This window comes from Aulonocara stuartgranti (genome assembly GCF_965226115.1).
Source record: "Aulonocara stuartgranti genome assembly, chromosome: 1".
Taxonomy (NCBI): domain Eukaryota; kingdom Metazoa; phylum Chordata; class Actinopteri; order Cichliformes; family Cichlidae; genus Aulonocara; species Aulonocara stuartgranti.
In genome coordinates, this window is record NC_138939.1 from 17,764,433 (window position 1) to 17,791,520 (window position 27,088).

The following is a 27,088-nucleotide window of genomic DNA, read 5'->3' on the forward strand; positions in this document are numbered from 1 at the left end:
ATCTCAGTTCCTGGCTATTATGGCTTGTAATTTACCTCCTAAATTTTTGATCCATTAAGACGTTTTTGAGAAATTAAACTAAAGGAGAAAGGAAATAAAATTAACGTAACCCAGACTCTACAGCATCAAAGGGTCTCTGTTTAAAACCCTCTTATATTATCTATGTCAGGTTTTACTATGTATACACGTGTGTGTGTGTGTGTGTGTGTGTGTGTGTGTGTGTGTGTGTGTGTGTGTATATGTGTGTATATATATATATATGGGGTCACTAAATGGTTTAATGGAAACAAAAGAACGAGCAGAAGAAAGAATTGTAAAAGTGCTAATCATATCAAATGTGACCCATGATCTAAGAACAGTGAGAAAAACATTTTAAAATAGTTTTATTGAATCTATTAAAGTTCTAACTTCAAATATTTCAGGATCAAATTATTGTGTTACGTGTTTAAATACCAGTGCTCACATTCTGACTTTAGATAACCGACTGATTATAAAGTTCACATGATAATTTCTTCTCTTTAAGTGTTCAAGTGTGTACATATCAAGACTCATAAGAGGCACATATTAACGAATATGAATTGTTCCTTTTAAATGCACATTAACATAATTAGTTCCCTCAATGTGATGCAGTACATGGGAATAACAGGAAACACAGGGTTGTGTTACCTGGATGGTTTTGAGTGGTTGGAGGTGTTATTAATTGGGCAAAGTCAGTCTGAACGTGTTTGCTGTGGTTGTTAAGTTTGAAGTGTCCTCAATACAGTAATAATATGCCAGAGTCTAGCCTCTAAAGAGAAGGTGTGCTGTGCTTCCCCTCTGCTGTTGATTTCAAAGTCTGGTTTTGTGTGATGTAAACCTGGACGGTAAACCTAACAGATCACCTGAATACATCATATCCTGCCACTAGAGAGCGACATCCACCAGGTTATTTGCCTCAAGAGAAAGAAACACTATTTTTGAAGGCATGGGATTCATACTTCTGTCAAGTATCACACACAAAATGTATTCTGCTTTAAGTCTGACCTGCACATTATCTGGCTCAACAAAGTGCCTGCAATCCACAAATTGTTGTGTCACATCAATGCATTTGCACACTCCTGCACACTCATTCACACTCGCAGCGTGTCCCCCACTACACTGGTCCATAACCCTCCCTGATACCCCCTCTCTCTTTCTCTCCCTCTCAGTCTGGGCCCACTGCCAGCTCAGCCCTCCCTCTCTCTCTCTCTCCCTGTCTATTCTGTACATACCCAGCCAAGCCTCACAATGCTGCATTTACTAAAGCAAGTGGCTTGGAAATTCACTGCGATGTCGCTGTTCCCAGACCACCCTCCCTGTGTTGGACTCGCTCTGTGAAGCGGTGCAGCGCTCAGACAGCGCTGATGGCAGATCGGGGCACGTGGACTGTGCCAGAGGAAAAGGCGAGATCACCTGTTTGGGAAATCTAGAACAACAGCGGACAAAAAGGAAGGAGGGACAGGCAGGTGGAAGCTTAGGTCTGCTGTGTCCACCCACCCCTTACTCTATTATATACCCACACGAGACACTCTCTCTCTCTCTCTCTCTCTCTCTCTCTCTCTCTCTCACTCCTTGCCTCTCCCTTTCTTCCCATTTGTCTCCCCCACTCTCTGATGCTGGTGTGGTGAACCGCAGGACACTCTCCGCTGAGCTGCATGGAGGCACAGGGAGGGGCGGGGAGCCCAGGTAAGAGCCATTTTCTATTTTTGCTCTTTTCAGTGCTATAGCGGGTTGGTCACGGCCGAGTTTATTTTTTCCTGTTCTGATTGAATTGTGCTGTGGAAAACCTGCCTGTCCTGTTTCCTCGTACATTCATGACGTGTGCAGTTGGGGACTTGCTACATGCCCGGAGCCCGATCTCTCTGATTAATGCTTGTATCTCACGAGTGAGCAACTCTTCTGCTGTAAAGAGTTAATCACTGAAATAGTGCGTGAGGTTTATATACAGGAGTGACCCTTCTGCTCATTCTCATCACCCCGGCGTCCAGCAGTAGGGGGTTCACTGCTTCGTGTTTAATCTATTGTTTAATTATACAGGTTAATGCTCACTGTAGGTCAACCATGCTGAAGCTGCTCTGATTGAAAATTACAGAACAATAGTAGAGGCATATGGCCTTTGCGTAAAGGCCATCCAGAGAAGCCTCCGCTGCGTGGACCCACTGAGTTGGGCTTCAGTGCCAGTACGTTCACAGGGGTGATGGGATGAAGTCCTAAATCAAGTCTCCTCGTGGGACTAATTAACTTTAATAAATGTAAAACTACAGAATACTTCTCATAATGTATGAAGAGCGACAGGCAGTGTTGCTCTATAATTTTCAGTATCGCTTTTATAGTGGAACCCTGGAGAAATCGAGGAAAGCTTTACTATTTAGAGCCGTAATATTTTTGCACATAATATACGATAATGTGTCTGTAGCTGTCAGTGTATATTGCTCGGTTTTAGTATGTCCCACAAGTAATTAAAGGTTTTTGGAAGCTGGTTTCTCCTTAGTGTCTGATTTTGTGAAAGTCCATGGGCCCTATTTTCATACATTATGTATGTCCTTAATGAATGAACTTTATAAAGTCCTTGTTTCATCATACATATAATACTTTCTGGTGATTCTTTCAGGCAACTTTGTTAAAATATTCTTTTAAAATATAAAAATGGTAATTTGATAATATACAGTCAGGTATATAAATATTTGGACATGACATCATTTTGTTAATTTTGTCTCTGTACACAACCACAATGGATTTTAAATCAAACAAACATGATGAGACTTTCAGCTTGAAATGAACGGATTTGATTAAGGTATTCCATTGAGGATTCTTTTTTGTTTTGTTTTTTTCTATTGGAGGGTCATAGTCCCCAATTTTAATAAGCTCAAAAGTAGTTGGACAAACTAACATAACATGTAAGGACTGTTTTTAATAAATGAAGGAAAATCTTTTGCAGTAATTGAGTCCCTGAAGTTTAGAACCAATGTTGCCAGACCCTTACTGTTACCACCGGCAGCTGCTGCTTATTTGAGGGTCTGTGCTTTCAGGGACTGAAAGACGTGCTCAGTTGTGTGAATATATAAGGATATTCTGAATTGAAGAATATCATATTTCTTTGTCTTGAAAAACTCCTGGGTTGCTTTTGCAGCCAGGAAAAGTGTTGGAGTGTTTTGTTTTGTTTTTATCTAAGCAGAAAGTATAGCCCTGTACACCTTATAATTCATCCTGGTACTTTGTGCTACTTCTATCAGCAGTAAACACCAGTGGCCCGTTCCCATAACTCTACATCCACCATGTTTGACAGATGATGTGTTATACTTCTGTTCATGAGGTGTTTCTCTCCTTCTCCATGCTTTTACATCATACTGATTCAAGTGAGTCTTGGTTTCATCTGTTGATTTCTGACACAACTGAATCTGACCTCTCTGTTCTTAAGTGTAACCAGTGGTTTGAACTTTGTTATAAACCCTGTGGTTGCTTTCATAAAGGCATCGCTTGATTGTAGACTTTGACAATGATACACCTGCATCCTCAAGAGCGTCCTTGGCTTGACTAGATGTTGTAAGGGGTTTCTCCTCCCTATATTTTATCTGTTTGTCATGGAATTGCAAAGGAACAGGCCTCACTTGTCCATGAAACTTTTTTTCTCAGTCAGTTTATTGCTTTTGAGACTCTGAATTGAAGCTTAAAATTTACACTTCAATCACTTCTTGATTGTTTGATTTATTATCCACTGTGGTCCACTAAGTAAAAGTATGTCGCTATAAGAGCATTTTCAGCAGTACTGAATGAAATTACATTTTAAATGGAAAATGCCATTTCCTGGCCTTGATCCCTGTACCACTGTTTTTATCTCAGCAGTGCATGTTCATGCTATCTGCCAGAGCTACCTGCCCACTACAAATAATGATCATATTTGTCCATTAAGATGTGATTGAATTAGAGTGAACATCATTACTGTGATGTATCACAGAAGTGGGTCACAAAGCATGACCTTTTGATGGCATCATGTGGCAAACACAGCAACTGCTTTGAATGAAGGGAGATTCTGAATTAAGAACAGTAACAGCTTATTAAAAAAGGCCTTTGTCTTATCTATAAGGATGAGAAATAATGTTAAAAGAAACTGCATTAAAAACACTGTAAACCATGTTAACTGTGTTCTCAATTCAGCCAAATATTCATCATCCTCTGTATAATCACTTCCCCGTGGGAGTAATGTTTATATAAATCTGCCACTGCGGGTGTAGCGTAAAATATGAGTAGAGCATATATGGGATGTAAGACAGAGAGAAATTAGCAAGCACAATGACCTGGCAAGGTCATAGACCATGTTAACTTTTCCTGCCAGTGCAACACAGTCAAACAGCAACTGATTTATTACACCGAGGCTGTGAATTTGATTCAACTTTTGGCAGTCGTACAGTACACCATCCCACCAACCTCCCTCGCTCTGTTTCTACATCTCCCACCATCTGTCTGCATGTCTCGGGTTAGCTGATTCATAGACAGTCATGGCTGACAGCTCAAGACAGGGTCAGTGGCATCCTGAAAAAGGGCACATGTATGACTGGCTGTCTTTTAACAGCACTGACTTACATTGTCATTATTTACTTGGGCTTCTTCACAGACATTGTAGCAGTTGGTGGCTAGATCAGACCATCTGTGCAAAGTGCCTAACTGTATATGCAAAGAATACTGTGACTTCCAATAAAGACCTTTTCAGCTGTTACTGATTAATATTGCACCTTGGAGACAGTCATTTTTAACTACAATGCTAAATGCAAGCCTATACATACACACACATGTATTTGTTGGTGTCTTACATGTATCTTCTATCTAAAAGGCAACATTTCCTTATGGATGGATGGATGGAAACAAATGTTCGTTGAAGGAAATAGAAACCAGAGCTGTTTATAGTCAAAATATTGAGCAAACATTTCATTATAACAACAGGGGTAAATGTGTAGTGTTTCAGTTTGTGTGGTTCCTCACTGGGGAAATTAATCAATAGCTGGCGATAAACACTTTGCGTCTTAGGTTGCAATGAAAATCCATCACGTTCTGCTTTCACCTTGGCTGTAACATATTTTTTTCATCTGAAATAAGAAATTCCAAAGTCTGAACATACTGCAAGCAGAAATGGTACAGACCATCTGGTGAGGCCCACCAGGAAGCTGCTGTACTCCCACAGTTGCATCTGTTCTGCATGTTATCATCAAATGCAGCCAAAGTTATTGCTACATGTTGCGCCATAAACAAATGACTCTTCTTTTCAGCTTTTTTCCCCTTACTTTCAAATGTATGGTTAATGTCTCCTTGGCAACATCAGCTGTCGCAATCTCACGACGCAGTATGTCGGGGAAGTTGATTTTTTTAGGTGTTCAAGGTCACTGTGACTTCACAAAACATGTTTTGGGTTACAACTTAGAATAATATATGCACATGCTGTAGCGCACCGATCTGAAGGAAGAGCTTACCCAGATGACAGCAGTGGTGATCAGAAAGTTTACTTATCTGATAAAACTATTGTATAATTTTAAACTCCCACCGGTGTCTGGAATACTGGTTACGCTCTCTATTCCTGTCACTAAATGTGCAGCTTACCTCATTTAGTCTCCTCACATACTGCATTGTGCTTTCAGCTCTGTCAAACAGGTGAAAATTTAACCTTGATCAAGTTTAACCAATTTAGATTTTATGCATGCTTCTGAGTGTGGAAGAATGCTATTTTAAGTCTCTACTATTTTCAGATTTTGTTAATGGCCTCTGTGAACTGTTTTCAATAGATGTTTGAGATGTTTTTGGGAACATGACCGGGCTGTTAGAATGCATTATCTTTTGTAATAGTGACTATATTGTAAAGCAGAAATGATGAATTAGGGATCTGTAAAAAGCCAACACCAATCTCACTGAAAGGAACCACACATGCTTTAATTCAAGAGGTTTAACAAAAGTATTCCATTAACTGCTTAGGAATTATAGCCATTCTTATAGATACGTAGTTCCACATTTTTGGATATTGAACTACAGTATGGCAACATTGGAGAAATGTTAAATATGAGAATATTCATTTTAATAGCTGGATAAATATTTTTTTGCAATCAATGACTACTTGAAGTCTGTAGCCCATGGACATCACCAAATGCTGTTTTTCTTTTCTTGAAATGCTGTGTTGGGCTTTTACTGTAGCCATCTTCAGCTGTTCCTTGTTTGTGGATTCTCTGCCTTCAGCCATAGATGCAAATGCCATACTGCCTATAAATACTGCCTCCACCATACTTGGCAGATAATGTGTTATACTTCAGCTCACGAGCTCTTTCTTTCCTTCTCGATATTCTCCATCATTCCGATATAAGTTAATCATTTCAACGAATTTTTTCCAGGACTGTGCAGATTCTTGTAGACATTTTCTCAACTTGCTTAAATGTTGTGAAGGTGTGAAGGTGGAGATAATTCGATCAATGTGCAATTTAGTGCTCTTTCACTTCTTTGATCGTTCAGGCCTTTTGGTGTTGATGAAATGACCTGTTATTCCTTCCTTTTAACAATGTAGCAGATTGTTGATTTGGCCAATCCGCCATCCCAAAAACAATAAACAACCCTAACAAGTGCGAGTAAAACAATTGGAATCAGTCTGATATATTCTATCAGCTTAATATGTCATGAAATAATAAAGGAACAGACCTCATTAAACTGCTTGTCCAGTTCACTCAGTTGTCCAATTACTTTCATTTGGAAGATTGTGCATAAAAGTCACTGATTTCCTAAGCAATTAATTATTTTTGTTAAACTCCTTGAATTAAAGCTGAAAAACTGACTTTAATCAAATTGTGACTGTTTGGTTTAAATAACACTGTGGTGGTACACAGAGTGGTGTATATGTGGTTATACACAAATGTATGCATCTAACTGTGTATGACAGACATGTACCATTAAACACTAAACTGACACTGATGCGTAGGCTGCATAGATGTTGTGAAGAACTTTTTGCATTATATAACAAAAAGACAAGCAGCTGAGATGCTTGAGCGTTATAAGGTGACGCAGGTAGCTTGGGATTAATGGCCAGCTGGTGTCTGATTTGGAAAACACATAATAGTGGTTATACAAGGAGGATTATCACTAAACATGGCAAACATGGGAGCAAATAATAAGTTCTTTCAGTTCTGGAAAATTTCTGAGTACTTTGTTTCATTTCATTACTCAACATCTTCTCTGCATTATTGTGTTGCCTTAAATTGCATTTGATTAGCAACAATAAAGCATACCTAATATTTACCTGAGGCTTAAAATTCCTTAGCTTTCCTTTTAATTCTCTCTTTTATGCTCAATCTCCTTTTCTGGGTTTTCATCGGATGACAGAGCCCAATAAAGACATCCAGAAGCTGCTGAAGCCCTCCAGCTCAGGTGACCTGTCCAAGGAGCTGTTTCAGCACCCATTAGCAGAGGAGGAGGGCAGCTTGTCAGGGCACACTGCTAGCCTGCTGCACATCAACGAGAAGAGACGTGAGTACAAGCGATAGTATAAAGAGTGGGTTATTTTAGCAAAATGAAATAGTGATGAATATTCATTGGCAGTAAAGAGGTGTTACAGGCTAATTATAAATGGGAAAAGCCTTGAGCAAGATACCTGATCAATAGTCTCTAATGAAGAAAATAAGTAATGATGGAAGAGGATATTCTTCTGTGAAAATGTATTTTATCAGTGCCGGTCACGGATTGATATCATAACACAATAACAATCCCATACTAACATATCTGTGGAGCTCTAATACATACTTCACACATGTAATTATGGATTATACAAGCATTCTTTAGTCAAGTCCAGGTATATGGATCCCTTTGGATTTACTACTGCCTGTTTTATGTATTCTGGTCCAACATTCTCAAAGCACCACAGCCTCGACTGAACAGACCCATTGTGCATCAGTCTCATACAGAGGCTTCTCTGTAAGTGCCAGACTCCCAAGGCACAAAAGCACAGAGACGAATACAGGAGCTACATGGATGACAAGGCAGCCTTTTTCTGCTTCACAAACTGAACTCTTTTTCAAGGAGACACCTCATCCACAGGCCAATTTCGGTGTCTCTCTGATTTAACGTAACCCACGACATAATCGCGCTACCTGGCAGCTCAGCTTAATAGTCTATGGCAAGAGAGTCTATGGAGAGAGAGTGAAACCTAGACTGGTGGTTTGAAATGTTTCCAAAACATTTAGAGTCTGATTTGAACGAGATTACCCTTCTGATCAGTGAGAGTCATTCATTAACGCTAAAGTGCTAAAGAACACGACGTCATCCAAAAATGGCACAGAAACAAATAATCTCCTAGAGCTGCAGTTTGCTCCTGAGTCATCTGCAAGGCTTATTTTTAGGCTCAGCCTCAAAAAATCAAACATCTTAATATCCCAGAAAAGATCATTTGGTTTGCAGGAACTAAGGTGGTAAGAAAAAAAAACCCTGCAGTACATCCACAAATAAATACAAAGCCAAAGAAAGCCGCACTGTAAACCAATTGCACTCTGATTGCATGGATGGAAAGAAATAAAACATTTATGGCAACCGCCCATACTATCAGTTTCTTTAATAGGAGAAAGTGGGTAAGATCAAAGGAATTTTAATTAGGATTTTAATTCAGCTTGTGTCCTTCAAATTAAAACATCCTGTAAGGAAAAGATATTTAGATAAATGTAGGCAAATGTTGGTTTACTCTGGTTGTGTGGGCTATTGCAGAGGCCGGCGTTTGAATCGTTTCGATGAGGTATTTTAGCTCTTTTTCCTGTGTTTCCAGCGTGTTTTAATTTGGATTTCATCCCCTAGTGAAGCACTCTTCTTGCTATGTGTGTAGCATTTACACCTCATTTATTCATTAACAAGCAATCCAACAGAAAATAAGTAAACAACATTAGGCCATGTTTATCAATAACATTCAGATCCGTTAAAAAGAATGCATTATATACATGATAGAAATTTTTGACACTCTTTGTTTAATATATACATCTCAATAGCTTAGCCTGGTGTCAGTCTTATTCACTTCATTGGTCTCAGTCATTATTACAATCTGCTCAGGCTGAACTGATGACCTCAGAGCCCTGATAGGCTAGGAAAGAAAGGGGATTATACAGATCCAAGATGCACGGCGCATCCATTCCACTCTCTGATCCCTTCTCCCAAATGTGAAACCCTCCCTCTTATCCATTCTCCCTATTTTTGCTCTTCCATTTGAACCTATCTGTACATTTATACTTGTAAAGAGAGGAAAGAAAAAGGAAAAATGAGAATACTGAATAGTCATGTTGTCTTGAAGTAAATGAGACTTTTAAATGCGAGGTTCTATTGAAATCAGGGGACTTTTGTTTTTGCACACATGGACTGCAAGCATGTGATGAAAAAATATAGTATTAGTGAAGAAGGAGACAAAATGAATGAATGTGAATGTGCGGGCCACCGGCCAAGAAATGGTCGTCTCTTACATCTGCTGTATGCACAGGAGTCTTTGCTTTTTGTCCTCCCCCTCTCCCCACTGACTTCTCAGAGTGCCACTGATTGGCTTTTGAACTGGAGGCAGTTGTTTCAGCGTGTCTGTCTGGGACTGGAAACCGACTGATCAATTATTCAAGGAGAAAGGGTGTGGAAAAGGGAAAAAGAAGAGATGGGGGAGAGGTGGTTAAAAGCAAGCACAATAGAAAGGGAATAACCCTTATCAGCTGAAAATAATGACAGAACTTATAAGGAGGTATTGTGTTGTTTCACATAATGCCTCATTTCCCCCTCTTGTCTCTTTCTTCGCCATACCCGTTTTATTATTTTAGATTTAGCTCCTTACCTAACGCTCCCTCTTCTCCCATCGCCCTGCCTCTCCCTCATCTTTCTTCATCTCCTCCCCCACAGTTTTCTTCATGTTTCACTGCCTTAGTTTTTTACCTCCCAAAATGCAGTTAAAAATACTGATAACTGTAGCAAGCACCTTTCTGCCTGCAGAAAACATAATATATATTCAGAAACATGCACAAGAATCAACCTAAAGACATGAAAAAAAGAACTTTTATGATTTTTTTAAACAGTTATTGTATGTTTTAGTGCTTATTTAAAACCAATCCCAGACAGCAGAAATAGAGACCTTCAAGCTTTGGATGTGAAGTTCTGAGAGCTCTCTGCTGAGTCTTTCTGTGGCTGTTTTAATTATATGTACTGTGGTGGTTAATGGAGTGATAATGGAAGCTGGCTAGCTGAATCCTTAATATATTTCAAATGTCTACTATATTCAGTTACTTATATTTATATTCTCTTTGTCACAGCTTCCTGTTTCATTCCTCTTGGGATTTCTGCTGAGTGTTTCTCTTATATCTTAAAAATGACACAGCTACTTCCCTGGCATAATAAATAGTCTTTTAAAAATCAATATGTGCTCTATCAGGACCATGATGAATTAAATGAAATATAGCAGCAGACAAGGAGCAGCAGGAGGAGAGTGGGCTCTGCTTCTTCAGCTGCTTCAGCCTGAGACAGTGCCTTAAACTGCCTGGAAAATAGCACGCAAACAGCACGGGATAATAACAACCTGTCATGGAGCCCATCGTTTTTTTACAAGTCACGCTACAACCAGCCAATGATGTGCTTTAGTCAGGACTTTGCATGTAAGGCTAGCACCCACTGATTGATAAGGAAATGCAAGCACACGTCAGTCTGCCTCACCAGAGACCTCTTTCTCACTATACTGTTAGATTAGTCCTGCTCAATTACATCTAATTGTTTCCTAACTTGGGTAATGCTGAGACAAGCAGATGTTCTCTTGGTGCACTTTATGCAAAGATTATTTAGATCTCTGAATAAATCTGACTTTGCATACATTACATTAAAATCTCACCTTTGGAGGCACTTTGACTGGAAAGCTGAGTCAGGCGTTTGGGTGCACACCCCGTGTACATTAATACCACCCGGTTCTGTGCAGCAGCGGACGAAATGGCCTGCTGAAGAATCACAAGCTTGTGGAGAAAAGAACAGGTGCAACACACCCAAGAGAAAAAAAATGAAGATCTGGCTATTTTCATCTCTACAGAGCTCTTGTTTCATTTCTTCAGTAAGCTCCTGAGTCAACACAAGGGGCGTCATGGTGAGAGAGGAATTCACTGAATGAAGCATCAAAATCAGACACAGATTTAAGGAAATGTACAGTATGTGAAATGCTTCTGTAATAGAGAGCACTGTACAAGTTGTACAGATTAAAGTGGATGCAGGAGCAGAAAAGAAATCGATTTTACAATAGCACTGCAAGAGCCAGGTATCGATCTGATTATCAGTACAATAGATTCAAGAGCTCCTTACTTGAGCTGTTGAAATATATGCAGTTTATCTCCTACTTCTTTGAAAGAGACACTTTTTTCTGCACTGTGAGCAAAAATGAGTGATTTTAATCTCCCATTTTCTCTCCAGACTAAAAGGACTCTTTTATTTCTCTGCTTCATAGAACCGTTGAGCAGTGTCTCTTCTTTAGAGGTGCACTTTGACCTCTTGGATCTCACTGAACTTACCGATATGTCTGACCAGGAGCTGGCTGAAGTTTTCGCTGACTCTGATGAGGAAAACCACAATGAGTCCCCAGCAGGTAAGGATTTCTGAGATTAGATATATATGTTGCAATAAACACTGATCATTAAAACATGAAAGTAAAGAGAACCAGGACTATTACAGGAGTGTACAAGTCACCCCTCATTTATTTATATTTGCCTTTGATGAAACAGACTTTATTGTAATTCTATAAAGTTTTCTTGAGCAATAGTTGTGCCGCCTGTCTCAAGGTCTCTCAATTTATTTATTTATTTTTGAGTTGCTTTTTCACTAATTTTCAGAACATTCGTTGTACCTGACCATGTTGGCATATCTCAACACGATGTGCGGTGTGTCCTTTCAAAATGTTTAGGGAATTAGACAAGTGGAGGGCCAAAGAAGTGGCAGGCCTAAAGAAACTATTTAAGGCAGATGAACATTATTTGAAAGTTGTGTCTTTAAGAAACATGATGGGAAATCCAGCAAAGACTGAGAGAAACATGGCCCTACAGCTGATCCATCTACTATTCAATGAAGCTTTTCCAGAAATGCTCTCAGTGGAATGGTAACTATCCAAAAACCATTCTTTAGGAAGGGAAACAGGGAGAAAGGTATGAGGTATGCCAATAATACAAGAACTGGACTGGAAATCCAGGTCTGATGGGGTGAGGAATCCAAATATGAAATTGTTATCAATATGTCTGAAGCAGTCAAGTGAGAGATCCAACAGTGAGTGTCTACAGCCACCTGTATAGCATGGTGGAGGTGCTGTCATTGTTTGGGACTGCATTTCCACCAGTGGTTAAAAGAACCATCACATTTTGATCTAATATTCAATATCATCTGTAAAGGATCTGAGTGGAAGCAGTTTCATATTTCAGCATGACATTGATTCCAAAGAGAAATTACAAGAAACCTTACCTAGGAGTGTTCAGACTGTGTTGAAGAGTAAAGATAGTCATGTTAAATCAAGGTTCAAGTGTGTTGGATTTGTACAAATGCTGTTTTGCCTCAGACTGTACTTCTGCACTCCCCATTCCCCTGAAATGAGAGTTTTGCACCATATGTTATATTTCCTCAAGGTTTGCTGAGACAACGGCACATACAAAAACTGATTATCCTCATTCTGCAATCTCCTTAAGATATCTTGTACTCCATGCACAGATTTTAATTTATGCAAGGCGCAAAACTTTTTTGCAACTCTTTTCCCTGTAGCTTGATTGCCGAGGGAAGCATTTCCCAGATTAGTGACTGTGGGTGTAAAAAGTAAAGAAGCAATCATTTTGTGGGGGTGGAGGGTGTGCGTAAGAGAGACAGAATGTGTATTTGTGTTACTCGTTTTGTGGGGACATGCGCCTGTTTACGCAGTAACATTGTTGATCTGACATCAACAAGCCCCAACAAAATCAATCGATCAGTGTTAGTACTGTAAGACCTTGTATAAGGGTAGAGTAAGATTAGGTCAATGCAAGCAGTAAACAGGCCTTTGTCTCCAGGAACTGAATGCGAGTCAATGTAAAGTTGTCATGGAACGCTGTGCGGCAGGCAGGAGTAGGACCCAAAATGCAGGACTCACAGGCACGAGGGAATAAACTCAAAAGGCAGCTTTATTGCGTAACAGAAGATGATAGGCGATACAAAACTAGACTGGGGAAAAACTAACATACGCAGAGACACAGGGAGATCCACACAACATGAGGGACGACGTCACACTGAACAGAGGGAGACGCAGACAGAAATACACAGAGGGTTAACGAGGGAAGTGGGAACACACGGGGAACACAGGTGACACTGATAATCATGACGAGACAGGGCGGGGTGAACTGAACACTGACGGGAGAGGTGAAACAGGAAGTACAGGAGGAGAGAGAGCACGAGTAGAACACCAACGTAACAGGCAGGGGAGACATGGAATAAACACGAAAGGGGACGAGGGCTCATAAATACATAGAGGGCACACAGGGGGAAGAGAGAGCACGGGGAGAACTTAGACATAATGGGCAGGGGAAGCATGGAATAAAACATAAACATACGAGGAAACTAAGAACACTGGGCCAACATGGCCCAGGACCATGACAGTACCCCCCCCTCAAGGGCTGGCTCCAGACAGCCCAAACACAGAAAAACAAAACCAAACAGAAAACAACCCAGGGCGGGCGGCGGGGGCCCAGGACGGAGGGCTCGGAACAGAAAACAAAAGAAGAGCACAGCAAACACCGGAGCCCAAGAAAACAACCCAAACACAGAGCAGTTCAGGGGGCCGACCGTGCGGAAGGCAACGGCGGAGACGCGGAAACAGTTCAGGAGGCCGACCGTGCGCAAGGCAACGGCGGCGACGCGGAAACAGTTCAGGAGGCCGGCCGTGCGCAAGGCAACGGCGGCGACGCGGAAACAGTTCAGGAGGCCGGCCGTGCGCAAGGCAACGGCGGCGACGCGGAAACAGTTCAGGAGGCCGGCCGTGCGCAAGGCAACGGCGGCGGTGAAGGAGACGACGGAGCAGTTCAGGAGGCCGACCGCGCGGGAGGCGGCGGCGACGATGACAGCGCTGGTCCGGGGGCCGACCGTGCGGAAGGCGACGGCGGCCACTCAGGCGAAGGCGGTCCGGGGGCCGACCGTGCGGAAGGCGACGGCGGCCACTCAGGCGAAGGCGGTCCGGGGGCCGGCCGTGCGGAAGGCGACGGCGGCCACTCAGGCGATGACGGCGCAGTTCAGGGGGCCCTCCAGTCCCAGGCGTGCCGGCCATGGCCCGGTGGGCGCAGGGCCAGACGAGGCAGCTGATGAGGAGGCTGGACCAGACGAGGGCTCTGAAGAGGAGGCTGCGGCAGACGAAGGCTCTGAAGAGGAGGCTGCGGCAGACGAAGGCTCTGAAGAGGAGGCTGCGGCAGACGAAGGCTCTGAAGAGGAGGCTGCGGCAGACGAAGGCTCTGAAGAGGAGGCTGCGGCAGACGAAGACTCGGAGGCCGGGCCAGGCGAGGTTGCAGAGGCTGAGGCCGGGCCAGGCGAGGTTGCAGAGGCTGAGGCCGGGCCAGGCGAGGTTGCAGAGGCTGAGGCCGGGCCAGGCGAGGTTGCAGAGGCTGAGGCCGGGCCAGGCGAGGTTGCAGAGGCTGAGGCCGGGCCAGGCGAGGTTGCAGAGGCTGAGGCCGGGCCAGGCGTAGCAGAAGCACAGGCGGATGTAGCCGGGCCAGGTGATGACGAGGCGGTCGCAGATGGCGGCTGGACAGGCTCCTCGGGCCCTCCAGCGAAGACGTGAGGCTGAACGGGCCCCTCGGACCCTCCAGCGAAGACAGGAGGCTGAACGGGCCCCTCGGACCCTCCAGCGAAGACAGGAGGCTGAACGGGCCCCTCGGACCCTCCAGCGGAGACAGGAGGCTGAACGGGCCCCTCGGACCCTCCAGCGGAGACAGGAGGCTGAACGGGCCCCTCGGACCCTCCAGCGGAGACAGGAGGCTGAACGGGCCCCTCGGACCCTCCAGCGGAGACAGGAGGCTGAACGGGCCTCTCGGACCCTCCAGCGGAGACAGGAGGCTGAACGGGCCTCTCGGACCCTCCAGCGGAGACAGGAGGCTGAACGGGCCTCTCGGACCCTCCAGCGGAGACAGGAGGCTGAACGGGCCTCTCGGACCCTCCAGCGGAGACAGGAGGCTGAACGGGCCTCTCGGACCCTCCAGCGGAGACAGGGAGGTGCTGGCCGGGCTCACTGGAACCCCCAGCGGACGAGGTAGATGGCGGCGTGGGAGCCGCGGAGTCCTGGATGAGCTCATCCGAGCTTCCAGCAGGAGCTGAAGTTGAGCCAGAGAGGATTGGGACCCCGGGCTCAATGTTAAGCTGGCTAGAAAACCGCACTGCTACGGGGAACTGGGCCAAAGGTTCAGGTGCGAGCTGAGCTGCTGGACACACGGGGACCTGAGCTGCTGGACACACGGGGACCTGAGCTGCTGGACACACGGGGACCTGAGCTGCTGGACACACGGGGACCTGAGCTGCTAACGGTGGAGAAGTAAATGACTGCACAGGGGACTGAACTGATGTCTGTAGTAACGGTGGTGGTGAGAGTGGAGTAGGTGGTGGAGTTAATGACTTCACAGGGGAATGAACTAGAGGTAGTGATGGTTGTGGTGCTGGTGGTTGAGTGGGTGACTGTGCTAAAGGAGACTGCACTGGGGACTGCACTGGGGACACTGGAGACTGCACTGGGGACACTGGAGACTGCACTGAGGGTGGCTGCGAGGGAGCTAACTGAGCTGTCGATAAGGCTGATGATTCTTCTACCAACTGAGCTATTGACTGGGCTAAGGATTGAAATAAGGTTTGTAGTAAGTCAGGCTGTGGATGTGACTGTGCTATGGGAAGCGAGGCTGAATGTGGTGGAGGTGGCGACTGAGCTTGAGGCCGGGCGGCTAACTGAGCTTGAGGCCGGGCGGCTAACTGAGCTTGAGGCCGGGCGGCTAACTGAGCTTGAGGCCGGGCGGCTAACTGAGCTTGAGGCCGGGCGGCTAACTGAGCTTGAGGCCGGGCGGCTAACTGAGCTTGAGGCCGGGCGGCTAACTGAGCTTGAGGCCGGGCGGCTAACTGAGCTTGAGGCGAAAGTGGTGGTGGTGGAGTTGGTGACTGGGCTACAGGCGGCTTCCGAGCAGGTGACACTGGAGACTGAGCTACAGGTGGCTGCCGAGCAGGGGACACTGGAGACTGAGCTACAGGTGGCTGCCGAGCAGGGGACACTGGAGACTGAGCTGAAAGCGGATGGGCAGCTGACTGAATAAACATAGCTCCAGAATAAACAGATCCAGACGGAACAGTCTTAACTCCTGGATCTGAAAAAACATCAGGCGCACAGTCTTCTGAACCAATGGGAAAACGAAAACTTTTATTTTCCCGAACCGGAGAAACATGAGCTGTAGTGTTCATGTAGCTGGCGTTCGCAGCTTTGGGGGAAACAGTCTGTCTATCCCTTGACAAAAAAGGCGAATGAAGGGAGACTCTGTCACTCACCCTAGGCGGTTGTTTGAGCTGAATCCCAGGCTCCTGCTGGAGCTGTGAGTGCTGGCTGCGTGTTCGCTGCCTCCCTGTTGGAGAGGGAGCGGCGCTGGCGGAATGTGACGAGGGAGGACTCTGCTGTGGCTGCTCCTGCTGTGATGTGGAAATGCTGGGTGAGTCAGGTGGCACGATAATAATCCCTAACATCTTGTAAAAGGCTTGTGCAGGCGTGAGCTGATTGCTTGCAGGCTCGTAGTAATCCTCCCGGGACCGGCTGGAGCGTTTTCTGCGAGACCTGGGCGTCCGCGGAGAGGAAGCAGGTGAGTGGACCGAAGGGTAAGCAGCTAGTGAGGAGCGGCAGCACGGAGGCCCTCCAAGCACTAGCCGAGTCCCGTCAAAACGGGAGCTGCGCTTCCACGGTGAGTCCGCTGGATCCATTACTGGTGACGTCGTACTGTCATGGAACGCTGTGCGGCAGGCAGGAGTAGGACCCAAAATGCAGGACTCACAGGCACGAGGGAATAAACTCAAAAGGCAGCTTTATTGCGTAACAGAAGATGATAGGCGATACAAAACTAGACTGGGGAAAAACTAACATACGCAGAGACACAGGGAGATCCACACAACATGAGGGACGACGTCACACTGAACAGAGGGAGACGCAGACAGAAATACACAGAGGGTTAACGAGGGAAGTGGGAACACACGGGGAACACAGGTGACACTGATAATCATGACGAGACAGGGCGGGGTGAACTGAACACTGACGGGAGAGGTGAAACAGGAAGTACAGGAGGAGAGAGAGCACGAGTAGAACACCAACGTAACAGGCAGGGGAGACATGGAATAAACACGAAAGGGGACGAGGGCTCATAAATACATAGAGGGCACACAGGGGGAAGAGAGAGCACGGGGAGAACTTAGACATAATGGGCAGGGGAAGCATGGAATAAAACATAAACATACGAGGAAACTAAGAACACTGGGCCAACATGGCCCAGGACCATGACAAAAGTCCTCTGAAGTAATGGAAACACGACCGTGTGTGTGCAAGAGACAGATTCAAATCATTATGGCTCAGCAGGGTCCTAAAACAGCCTGCTGAGCTGTAACGATTTGAAATATCATGTGACTCCTTCACAGACTCATTAAAAACATATTTCACAGTGTCACAGTGGTTAAGTAAAAGGGGCAGTTTAACTTGGTTAATTTCCATTTTTACGTCGCCTAACAGTGAGAGGAAAGAATTTCATATTGATTATAGTGATTAAGGGCTGGAGCTGCATCACTTCAACCCCACATCAGCCAAATTAGTCAAATACAGCACATGGGGTTTGTGCGTATTAAAGAGGTGAGACGGTTCGCTGTCATAGCAGCAGGTGCAAAAAAGCTGTTGTGCAAAAACCAAACAAAAAAACACCATAGGTAGCAGCGTGCTGCACATGCAAAGTCAACTTTGTCCTCTGAGCGTCTCAACATGCACTATAGGTTTTTGTCAGCTTAAGATTTAAAAGTCTGATATAAACATTAGCAGTCTATTTTCGTTCCATGGACAGTGGGGCGTTCATTCTTTGTTTGTCCAAGAGTACCTAAAAGAAGGTTGAACACATATTAGCATAAAGTGCTGACCCTGTTTGAATCCACCGTAACACAGCAGTGCTGGTGATGATATGACATGTACACTCTTATAGGCACCTACAGTAACAGCATTAACCTCTTTCATTTTTATTTTCTGTTTATTGCTACTGTTCTATATCATGACACAGTGTGTTAAGTGTGAGTTATAGCCCCAGTGGGATCTGTGCTATATACTGCTGCCTCCAGCTCTGTAGTCATTTATTTAAATTTGAGATACAGTGGTTACTGCAGGGACATCTTATGTCCAAAAATAGACTTTTTCCTTTGTTTTTAGTAAATCCACTCTGTTTTATGTGCTGTATGTAATGGTATGCTGATAACTGTATTCTCATGGTTCACTGTAGCAACTCAGCTAGATGGAAAAAATTTAATAATTTAGTAATTTCAGTAATTTATTTAGGCTTTTAATAGAAAAAAAGAGGATGCTGTAATAATAAATATGCATATAATATTGTGTAATTGCATCATCCAAAAAAAACTGATGCACCATCTTAAACTTATAGTTAATCTATTAAAAATACATAGGTTTGGGTTTGCAGTTTGTTGAAGTTGCCATGTTTGAATACAATGGCCAGGAAGGAGATCTCCCAGTGGAGTTTAATGTATGTGGCAAGAGGCCGGCCACATACGTAGTACAACAAAGCCAGAGAAAAGAAGCCATAGATTTTGGTGTGCTGTGGAAGGATATTTAATGCCTTCAGCACCTTTCAGAGTCAAGATGTGAAGGACCAGAGCTATGTTTTTTTTTTTTTTTGAAAATATTTTTATTGAAAAAAGAAAACAACAGTACTTGCAGTTACCGAAATACAATCAACCTTTCTTCATTTTCCTAAGTAAATAAACTTTATATATATATATATATATATATATATATATATATATATATATAACTGGAAGGCATCGGTGGGCATCGGTGGGCAAGAGACGAAAACAGGGCGTTGTTGGAATGCTACTACACAAGTAACCCCGGCGGAAGGGGCTACATGAATAGGATGAGGGACCTATGGATTCTTCGATACCCAACATCCACAATGACGGCGAAACAACTAGTAGCTCAGTGTTCCAACATTCGAAAGAAGGGACTGCTCTCACAGCTAGAGATTGACGAGGTACAACACAAATGCTACGGCAAGGAGGAGTCAGGACGCCAGGTCAGGGGGGCGATATCATCACCCCCACCCGAGATTGGGTACATAGCCCCAAGTGCGATAGGAGAAGGATCGTTGAGTGTGAGAGGAACTGACCTGAAAAATAGGATCATGGCCAAGCTTGAAACCTGGATCCCCCGTAGCCGGTTACCAAGATTACGTGAAGTACCCTCAGAAGGTCTGCTAGATGATGTTAATGCAGCACTACGGGCAATACCTACAACCACGATTACCGACACTAACAAGCTGATCTACAATACGGCAGCAGTGATCAGTGAGATGCTTGGCTACAAGTTGAACAGCGACAAGGGGCAGTACCCTCCATGGAGAAGGAGGCTAGAGGGCAAGATCAAAGTAGCACGGAGGGAGGTTAGCCAACTAACGGAGTTGCAGAAAGGTAAGACAAATAAGGTGCCTAAGAAATACAGCAAGCTGTCCATACCTGAGGCCTTGGAAACTGCCAAGCAAAGACTCACAGCCTTGGCCAGCCGCTTGAGGAGGTACACCAGAGAGATAGAAGGCAGGAGAATAAACCAGCTGTTCTCCACAGAACCAGCAAAGGTGTACTCTCAGTGGCAAGGGAACAATAAGAGAACAGCACCACCAAGGCTGGAGACGGAGCAATACTGGAAGAGCATATGGGAGAAGGATGCAACCCATAACGGCAATGCTCAGTGGCTAGAGGATCTGAGGGCAGACCACAGCGACCTCCCTGAACAGGGTCCAGTAACCATCACAGTGGCAGATATCCAAGAAAGGGTCTCCAGTATGAAGAGTTGGACAGCACCAGGGCCCGACATGGTTCACGCCTACTGGCTGAAGAAGCTGACTGCACTCCACGAGCGTCTGGCAGCACAAATGAACCAGCTGCTAGTTAACGAGAGACACCCGGAATGGCTAACCGAAGGTCGGACGGTCCTGATCCCCAAGGACCCCAAGAAGGGACCGGTCCCCTCCAACTACCGACCAATAACCTGCCTCAGTACTACATGGAAGCTCCTGTCAGGCATCATATCGGCTAAGATGAACAGGCACATGGGTCAATACATGAGCGGGACACAGAAAGGAATTGGCAAGAATACCAGAGGCGCAAAACACCAGCTACTGGTAGACAGAACAGTCAGCCGAGACTGCAAGACCAGACTGACCAACCTGTGCACTGCCTGGATTGATTACAAGAAGGCCTATGACTCAATGCCCCACAGCTGGATACTGGAATGCCTAGAATTGTACAAGATCAATGGGACCCTAAGAGCCTTCATCAGGAACTCAATGGGGATGTGGCGTACAACACTAGAGGCCAACTCCAAGCCCATAGCACAAGTCACCATCAAGTGCGGGATCTACCAAGGAGATGCTCTGTCCCCACTGCTGTTCTGCATAGGCCTGAACCCCCTCAGTGAGATCATTAACAAGACTGGCTACGGATACCGACTACGGAACGGAGCAGTTGTCAGCCACCTCCTGTACATGGATGACATCAAGCTGTATGCCAAGAGTGAACGAGACATCGATTCACTGATCCACACTACCAGGCTATACAGCAATGACATTGGAATGTCGTTCGGACTGGAGAAGTGTAGCCGGATGGTAACAAAGAGAGGGAAGGTAGTCAGAACTGAGGGGATTGAACTACCAGAAGGCAACATTGCAGACATAGAGGACAGTTACAAGTACATGGGGATCCCGCAGGCGAATGGGAACCATGAAGAGGCCGCTAGAAAAGCTGCAACCACCAAGTACCTGCAGAGGGTCAGGCAAGTCCTGAGGAGTCAGCTGAATGGTAAGAACAAGATCCGGGCCATCAACACGTACGCCCTACCCGTGATCAGGTACCCTGCTGGGGTAATAGGCTGGCCAAAGGAGGAGATAGAAGCCACTGACATAAAGACAAGAAAGCTCCTTACCATGCATGGAGGGTTTCACCCCAAGTCCAGCACCCTGAGGCTGTACGCTAAGCGGAAGGAAGGGGGCCGGGGACTGGTGAGTGTCAGCACCACAGTCCAGGATGAGACAACGAACATCCAAGAATACATTGGGAAGATGGCCCCAACTGACCGAGTGCTCAGTGAATACCTCAGGCAGCAGAAACCCAAGAAAGAGGAGGGAGACGAGGAACCATCATGGAAGGACAGGCCCCTGCACGGTATGTACCACCGGCAGATAGAGGAGGTGGCTGATATCCAGAAATCCTACCAGTGGCTGGACAAAGCTGGACTGAAAGACAGCACAGAGGCACTAATCATGGCAGCACAAGAACAAGCTCTGAGCACAAGATCCATAGAGGCTGGGGTCTATCACACCAGGCAAGACCCCAGGTGCAGGCTGTGTAAAGATGCCCCAGAGACAATCCAGCACATAACAGCAGGGTGCAAGATGCTAGCAGGCAAGGCATACATGGAACGCCATAACCAAGTGGCCGGCATAGTGTACAGGAACATCTGTGCCGAGTATAACCTGGAAGTCCCGAGGTCAAAATGGGAGATGCCCCCAAGGGTGGTGGAGAATGACCGAGCTAAGATCCTGTGGGACTTCCAGATACAGACGGACAAAATGGTGGTGGCTAACCAACCGGACATAGTGGTGGTAGACAAACAGAAGAAGACGGCTGTAGTGATCGATGTAGCGGTTCCGAATGACAGCAATATCAGGAAGAAGGAACACGAGAAGCTGGAGAAATACCAAGGGCTCAGAGAAGAGCTCGAGAGGATGTGGAGGGTGAAGGTAACGGTGGTCCCCGTGGTAATCGGAGCACTAGGTGCGGTGACTCCCAAGCTAGGCGAGTGGCTCCAGCAGATCCCGGGAATAACATCGGAGATCTCTGTCCAGAAGAGCGCAGTCCTGGGAACAGCTAAGATACTGCGCAGGACCCTCAAGCTCCCAGGCCTCTGGTAGAGGACCCGAGCTTGAAGGATAAACCGCCCGCAGGGGCGTGCTGGGTGTTTATATATATATATATATCCTTTTGTGTGGAATCAAGTGTAAGTGAGCGAACAGGAATCCCAAATACAGCAATCAGAGGACAAGGATGAAGAGTTACCCCAAGAACAGTTGACATAATAGCAAAATACCCTGTCCAGAAACCTTGTAGCTCAGGACACAGAAAAAACATGTGGCTAAGGTGACAAGGAGAACCATGGCATTTATTTTCCACTTCTGGATACAATTCAGAAAGTCTAGACTTAGAGAAATGCACCCTGTGTATGACTTTAAATTGAATAAGTCCAAGACGAGCACAGGAGGTGGAAGATCATACCCTCGCTATAGCCTGTTCCCAAGACTCCTCATGTATTCGAATTCCTAGTTCTCCTTCCCATGTACACTTAAGCTTAACATTAGAGTGGTTACTAAAACAGAGCTATGTTTTATTCTTAAAGAAGAGGTCCAAACTGAGAAGGAGTGAGCTTTTTACCAGCTTCTTAATAAAATGTTCTCTTTCTTCCCACCTCAAGCCTTTTCTCCTGCACTGTAGTCAAGACTCTAACACATGAAAATGTCCATAAATTTATTTTGGATTTATTTATTCTTGATGTTGTCACAGTTACTAATTGGCAGCAGCTTACACATGTGACCTTCCCTTCTTGGGACAGCTGACAAGAGCTGACTAAACAGCAACAACAGTTGGTTATAAGCTAACATTAAGCTAGGTAACATTAGCTTCAGGTGGCTTAAAAATCACTTTCCCTCTGATAAACAGTTTGATTACAGTACATCTCATGAGAGTTTATTTACTAAGCATCAGAGTCAAATGATGCTACATCTAGTTCAAAGACAGTTTCACTAATGCCAGCAAGCAGCAGCTAACATAGGCTAAGTCGATAACAGTGGCAAAAACAGTACCGCTTAGTTTAACACAGAGGTTCCCAAAGTGTGGGGCGCAGAGCCATTGCAGGGGGGGCACGGTATGGAAAACAAAACAAAACAAAAAAAGAGTACTTGGGCACTGCTAGCATAGTGGACAGGTTTTTGATGGGGCTCCCACACAAACGCAAAGCAGGAGATGAAGTATCTCCAAATATGTTTCCAAACCAACTTCCTTCCGATGCCAAAGACTAGAAAATATGGTGAAGCATATCTTCCCTTTGGCTTCACCTGCATAAGTGCCAAGGTAGGTCTCCCCTGCAGAATTGGTTTTCCCTGCGTCGGGAGCAGCGCTGGGCTCTCGGTATCCCACTGTTGTTTATGTTTTTGAACCCATTTTGCACAGAGAGACAAATGTATTGATGGCAATGTTGAAACAACTACATGTAAAATAATTACACCGTGATGCCTCTGCCTTTCTAAATGGAGGGACAGTAACTGCGTGTGTATATGTAAGCATGTAAAACCTGAAGATAGTAAGATTAGCAGTATTTTGTCTCTATCTGCCATTCTGTAATTCATCTCATGTAAACAATAACGTGGCACACAGCCTGACGTGAAAAAAGGCACATGCCATTGACGTTGCATGACGAATTCTGTATTCCTCGTCCACACGTAAGGAGTTTTAAAAAATCGCAGTTTTCGGTGATTCGAAACGCCGTTTACATGTGGACGAAACAGCTGCGTTTTCAAAAATACCCGTGTAGGTGTGGCTATAGCATAAAAGAGTTAGTAGTGGATTTTATTACTACCTGTAATTTATTGCAGTTTACTTGTATTTGCTTAATTATTTACTAAATGTTTGAGGTGTGAAATAAACCGCAATCGAGTTTGGAAACAAAATATGGGTGTGTGTGGTTGGAGGATGTGTTTGTGCAGGGGGGCGAACATTTTTCTTGTAAAACAAAGGGGGGCCTAGCAAAAAAAGTTTGGGAACCACTGGTTTAACATATCCTCAACAATTCACCTCAGTCATTGGTCAGAAGTGAGCATATCAGACTCCTTTCACATGGTTTTACAGCATCTTCCAGAACAAATAAAGGTGGACACTTCTCAGCTACATTGACAGCTGAGGTAAACAGCAGCCTTCCACACATAGGGAGAAACTCCAGGGGACATCTGGATCCGGTCCAAACAGTAATAGAAAACCACCAGCCAGCCACAGCTGTTATACAGCAGAATCTAACTTTAATGTTTTGACTGACGATGAAGCAGGTTGTAGGCTTTATACGGAAACACATTATTATCATCTTATTTTTTACACCCAGTTGTTACAGATCTTTATTGTTTGTTCAGAGTTTTGTTGAAGTCTAATAATCACTCTCATTTAGTACCGCTGTAGGTCTCAGCTAGGCCCTAGGATGGTATCAGTTGTTTTCTGTTTGCTGCTGAATGGTGAACGGGTGTAGTACAGTGGATTGTAGAAGATTTTTACAAATAGCTGCCTGCTGCTGCTGCTGACAATGGCACAATAGTAAGTTGCGGGTCCCTCTTGGACAGCAAAACAGTGACCTCAAATAAACTATGAAGCTTCGAAGAGCTGAGCATAGCTGCAGGTTGATGTGATAATCCAATGGGTTTATGCAAACAACCCTTTTGCATTGTCACTTTGTCTTCATGTTGCTACTTGATACATTGTCCTTATAAATCAGTTGATTATAGTGCTCTAACACAAATGAAAAAGTATGACAGGGCAGAATTGCATCTACACACTTTTGACTTTAATATCTTAAGACCTGGAGAGTTAGTGGAGTAGAATTAGAGAAAATAGTCACATGTGGTTACCCACTTGTATTTTAATGTTTACACATAAAATGGTTGTGCACTTCTTTAAAATCAGCTAAAAGGACTTGAAAACTGTTCAAATTCATTGACTCAAATCAAATGGGTAGATACATAAATGAACACATCCATGTGGTTAGAAGAATATAAGATAATCCTGCATAATCCTTATAGTCACTGAAAGTTCACAGCATTTAAAATTTGGGGGGTAAAATTTAAATGATGGTAAATTTACATGTGTATCACATTTGATGATCCTTTTATAGTGGGGCAAAAAAGTATTTAGTCAGCCACCGATTGTGCAAGTTCCCCCACCTAAAATGATGACAGAGGTCAGTAATTTGCACCAGAGGTACACTTCAACTGTGAGAGACAGAATGTGAAAAAAAAATCCATGAATCCACATGGAAGGATTTGTAAAGAATTTATTCGTAAATCAGGGTGGAAAATAAGTATTTGGTCAGTAACAAAAATACAACTCAATACTTTGTAACATAACCTTTGTTGGCAATAACAGAGGTCAAACGTTTACTATAGGTCTTTACCAGGTTTGCACACACAGTAGCTGGTATTTTGGCCCATTCCTCCATGCAGATCTTCTCGAGAGCAGTGATGTTTTGGGGCTGTCGCCGAGCAACACGGACTTTCAACTCCCGCCACAGATTTTCTATGGGGTTGAGGTCTGGAGACTGGCTAGGCCACTCCAGGACTTTCAAATGCTTCTTACGGAGCCACTCCTTTGTTGCCCGGGCGGTGTGTTTTGGATCATTGTCATGTTGGAAGACCCAGCCTCGTTTCATCTTCAAAGTTCTCACTGATGGAAGGAGGTTTTGGCTCAAAATCTCACGATACATGGCCCCATTCATTCTGTCCTTAACACGGATCAGTCGTCCTGTCCCCTTGGCAGAAAAACAGCCCCATAGCATGATGTTTCCACCCCCATGCTTCACAGTAGGTATGGTGTTCTTGGGATGCAACTCAGTATTCTTCTTCCTCCAAACACGACGAGTTGAGTTTATACCAGAAAGTTCTACTTTGGTTTCATCTGACCACATGACATTCTCCCAATCCTCTGCTGTATCATCCATGTGCTCTCTGGCAAACTTCAGACGGGCCTGGACATGCACTGGCTTCAGCAGCGGAACACGTCTGGCACTGCGGGAATTGATTCCCTGCCGTTGTAGTGTGTTACTGATGGTGACCTTTGTTACTTTGGTCCCAGCTCTCTGCAGGTCATTCACCAGGTCCCCCCGTGTGGTTCTGGGATCTTTGCTCACCGTTCTCATGATCATTTTGACCCCACGGGATGAGATCTTGCGTGGAGCCCCAGATCGAGGGAGATTATCAGTGGTCTTGTATGTCTTCCATTTTCTGATGATTGCTCCCACAGTTGATTTTTTCACACCAAGCTGCTTGCCTATTGTAGATTCACTCTTCCCAGTCTGGTGCAGGTCTACAATACTTTTCCTGGTGTCCTTCGAAAGCTCTTTGGTCTTGGCCATGGCGGAGTTTGGAGTCTGACTGTTTGAGGCTGTGGACAGGTGTCTTTTATACAGATGATGAGTTCAAACAGGTGCCATTCATACAGGTAACGAGTGGGGGACAGAAAAGCTTCTTACAGAAGACGTTACAGGTCTGTGAGAGCCAGAGATTTTCCTTGTTTGAGGTGACCAAATACTTATTTTCCACCCTAATTTACGAATAAATTCTTTACAAATCCTACCATGTGAATTCATGGATTTTTTTTTCACATTCTGTCTCTCACAGTTGAAGTGTACCTCTGGTGCAAATTACTGACCTCTGTCATCATTTTAGGTGGGGGAACTTGCACAATCGGTGGCTGACTAAATACTTTTTTGCCCCACTGTAGCTGTCCTCTTCAGAACTATCTAACTAACTTTCCTCTTGTTAGTAAAAGGCCACAGCTGCTTGCAGGACGAAAGTGCAAAGGCAGGAGAACAAGCAGCCAAGCAACTTGTCAGCTGTTGCTCATTAAGATTGTGTCATGGCATCTAAAAATGAGTTCCTTTTTCTAAACGCTTTTCCTTGACCTTGATGGAAGATTGTATGACATCAGGGAAAGATGTGAAAGAGAATTTAACCGCACTCATGCTAGATTCCTTAACACCAAAACA

At 44.6% G+C, this 27,088-nt stretch overlaps 1 protein-coding gene across 2 annotated transcripts in view; it reads left to right on the forward strand.

Annotated features, from left to right (window-relative positions):
* Positions 1-1,409: 1,409 nt before the first annotated feature.
* Positions 1,410-27,088, forward strand: part of dbndd1 (dysbindin domain containing 1) — a 31,298-nt gene continuing 5,619 nt past the window's right edge. Inside the window, exons 1-4 of one of the 2 annotated variants that reach the window (XM_082541991.1) lie at positions 1,410-1,496; positions 1,654-1,704; positions 7,366-7,509; positions 11,471-11,608. In XM_082541991.1, coding sequence (XP_082398117.1) covers positions 1,674-1,704; positions 7,366-7,509; positions 11,471-11,608 — 313 coding nt within the window. In that variant the 5' untranslated portion in view covers positions 1,410-1,496; positions 1,654-1,673. The remainder of the gene's footprint in view (positions 1,497-1,653; positions 1,705-7,365; positions 7,510-11,470; positions 11,609-27,088) is intronic. The other variant, XM_082541992.1, reaches the window with a different exon arrangement.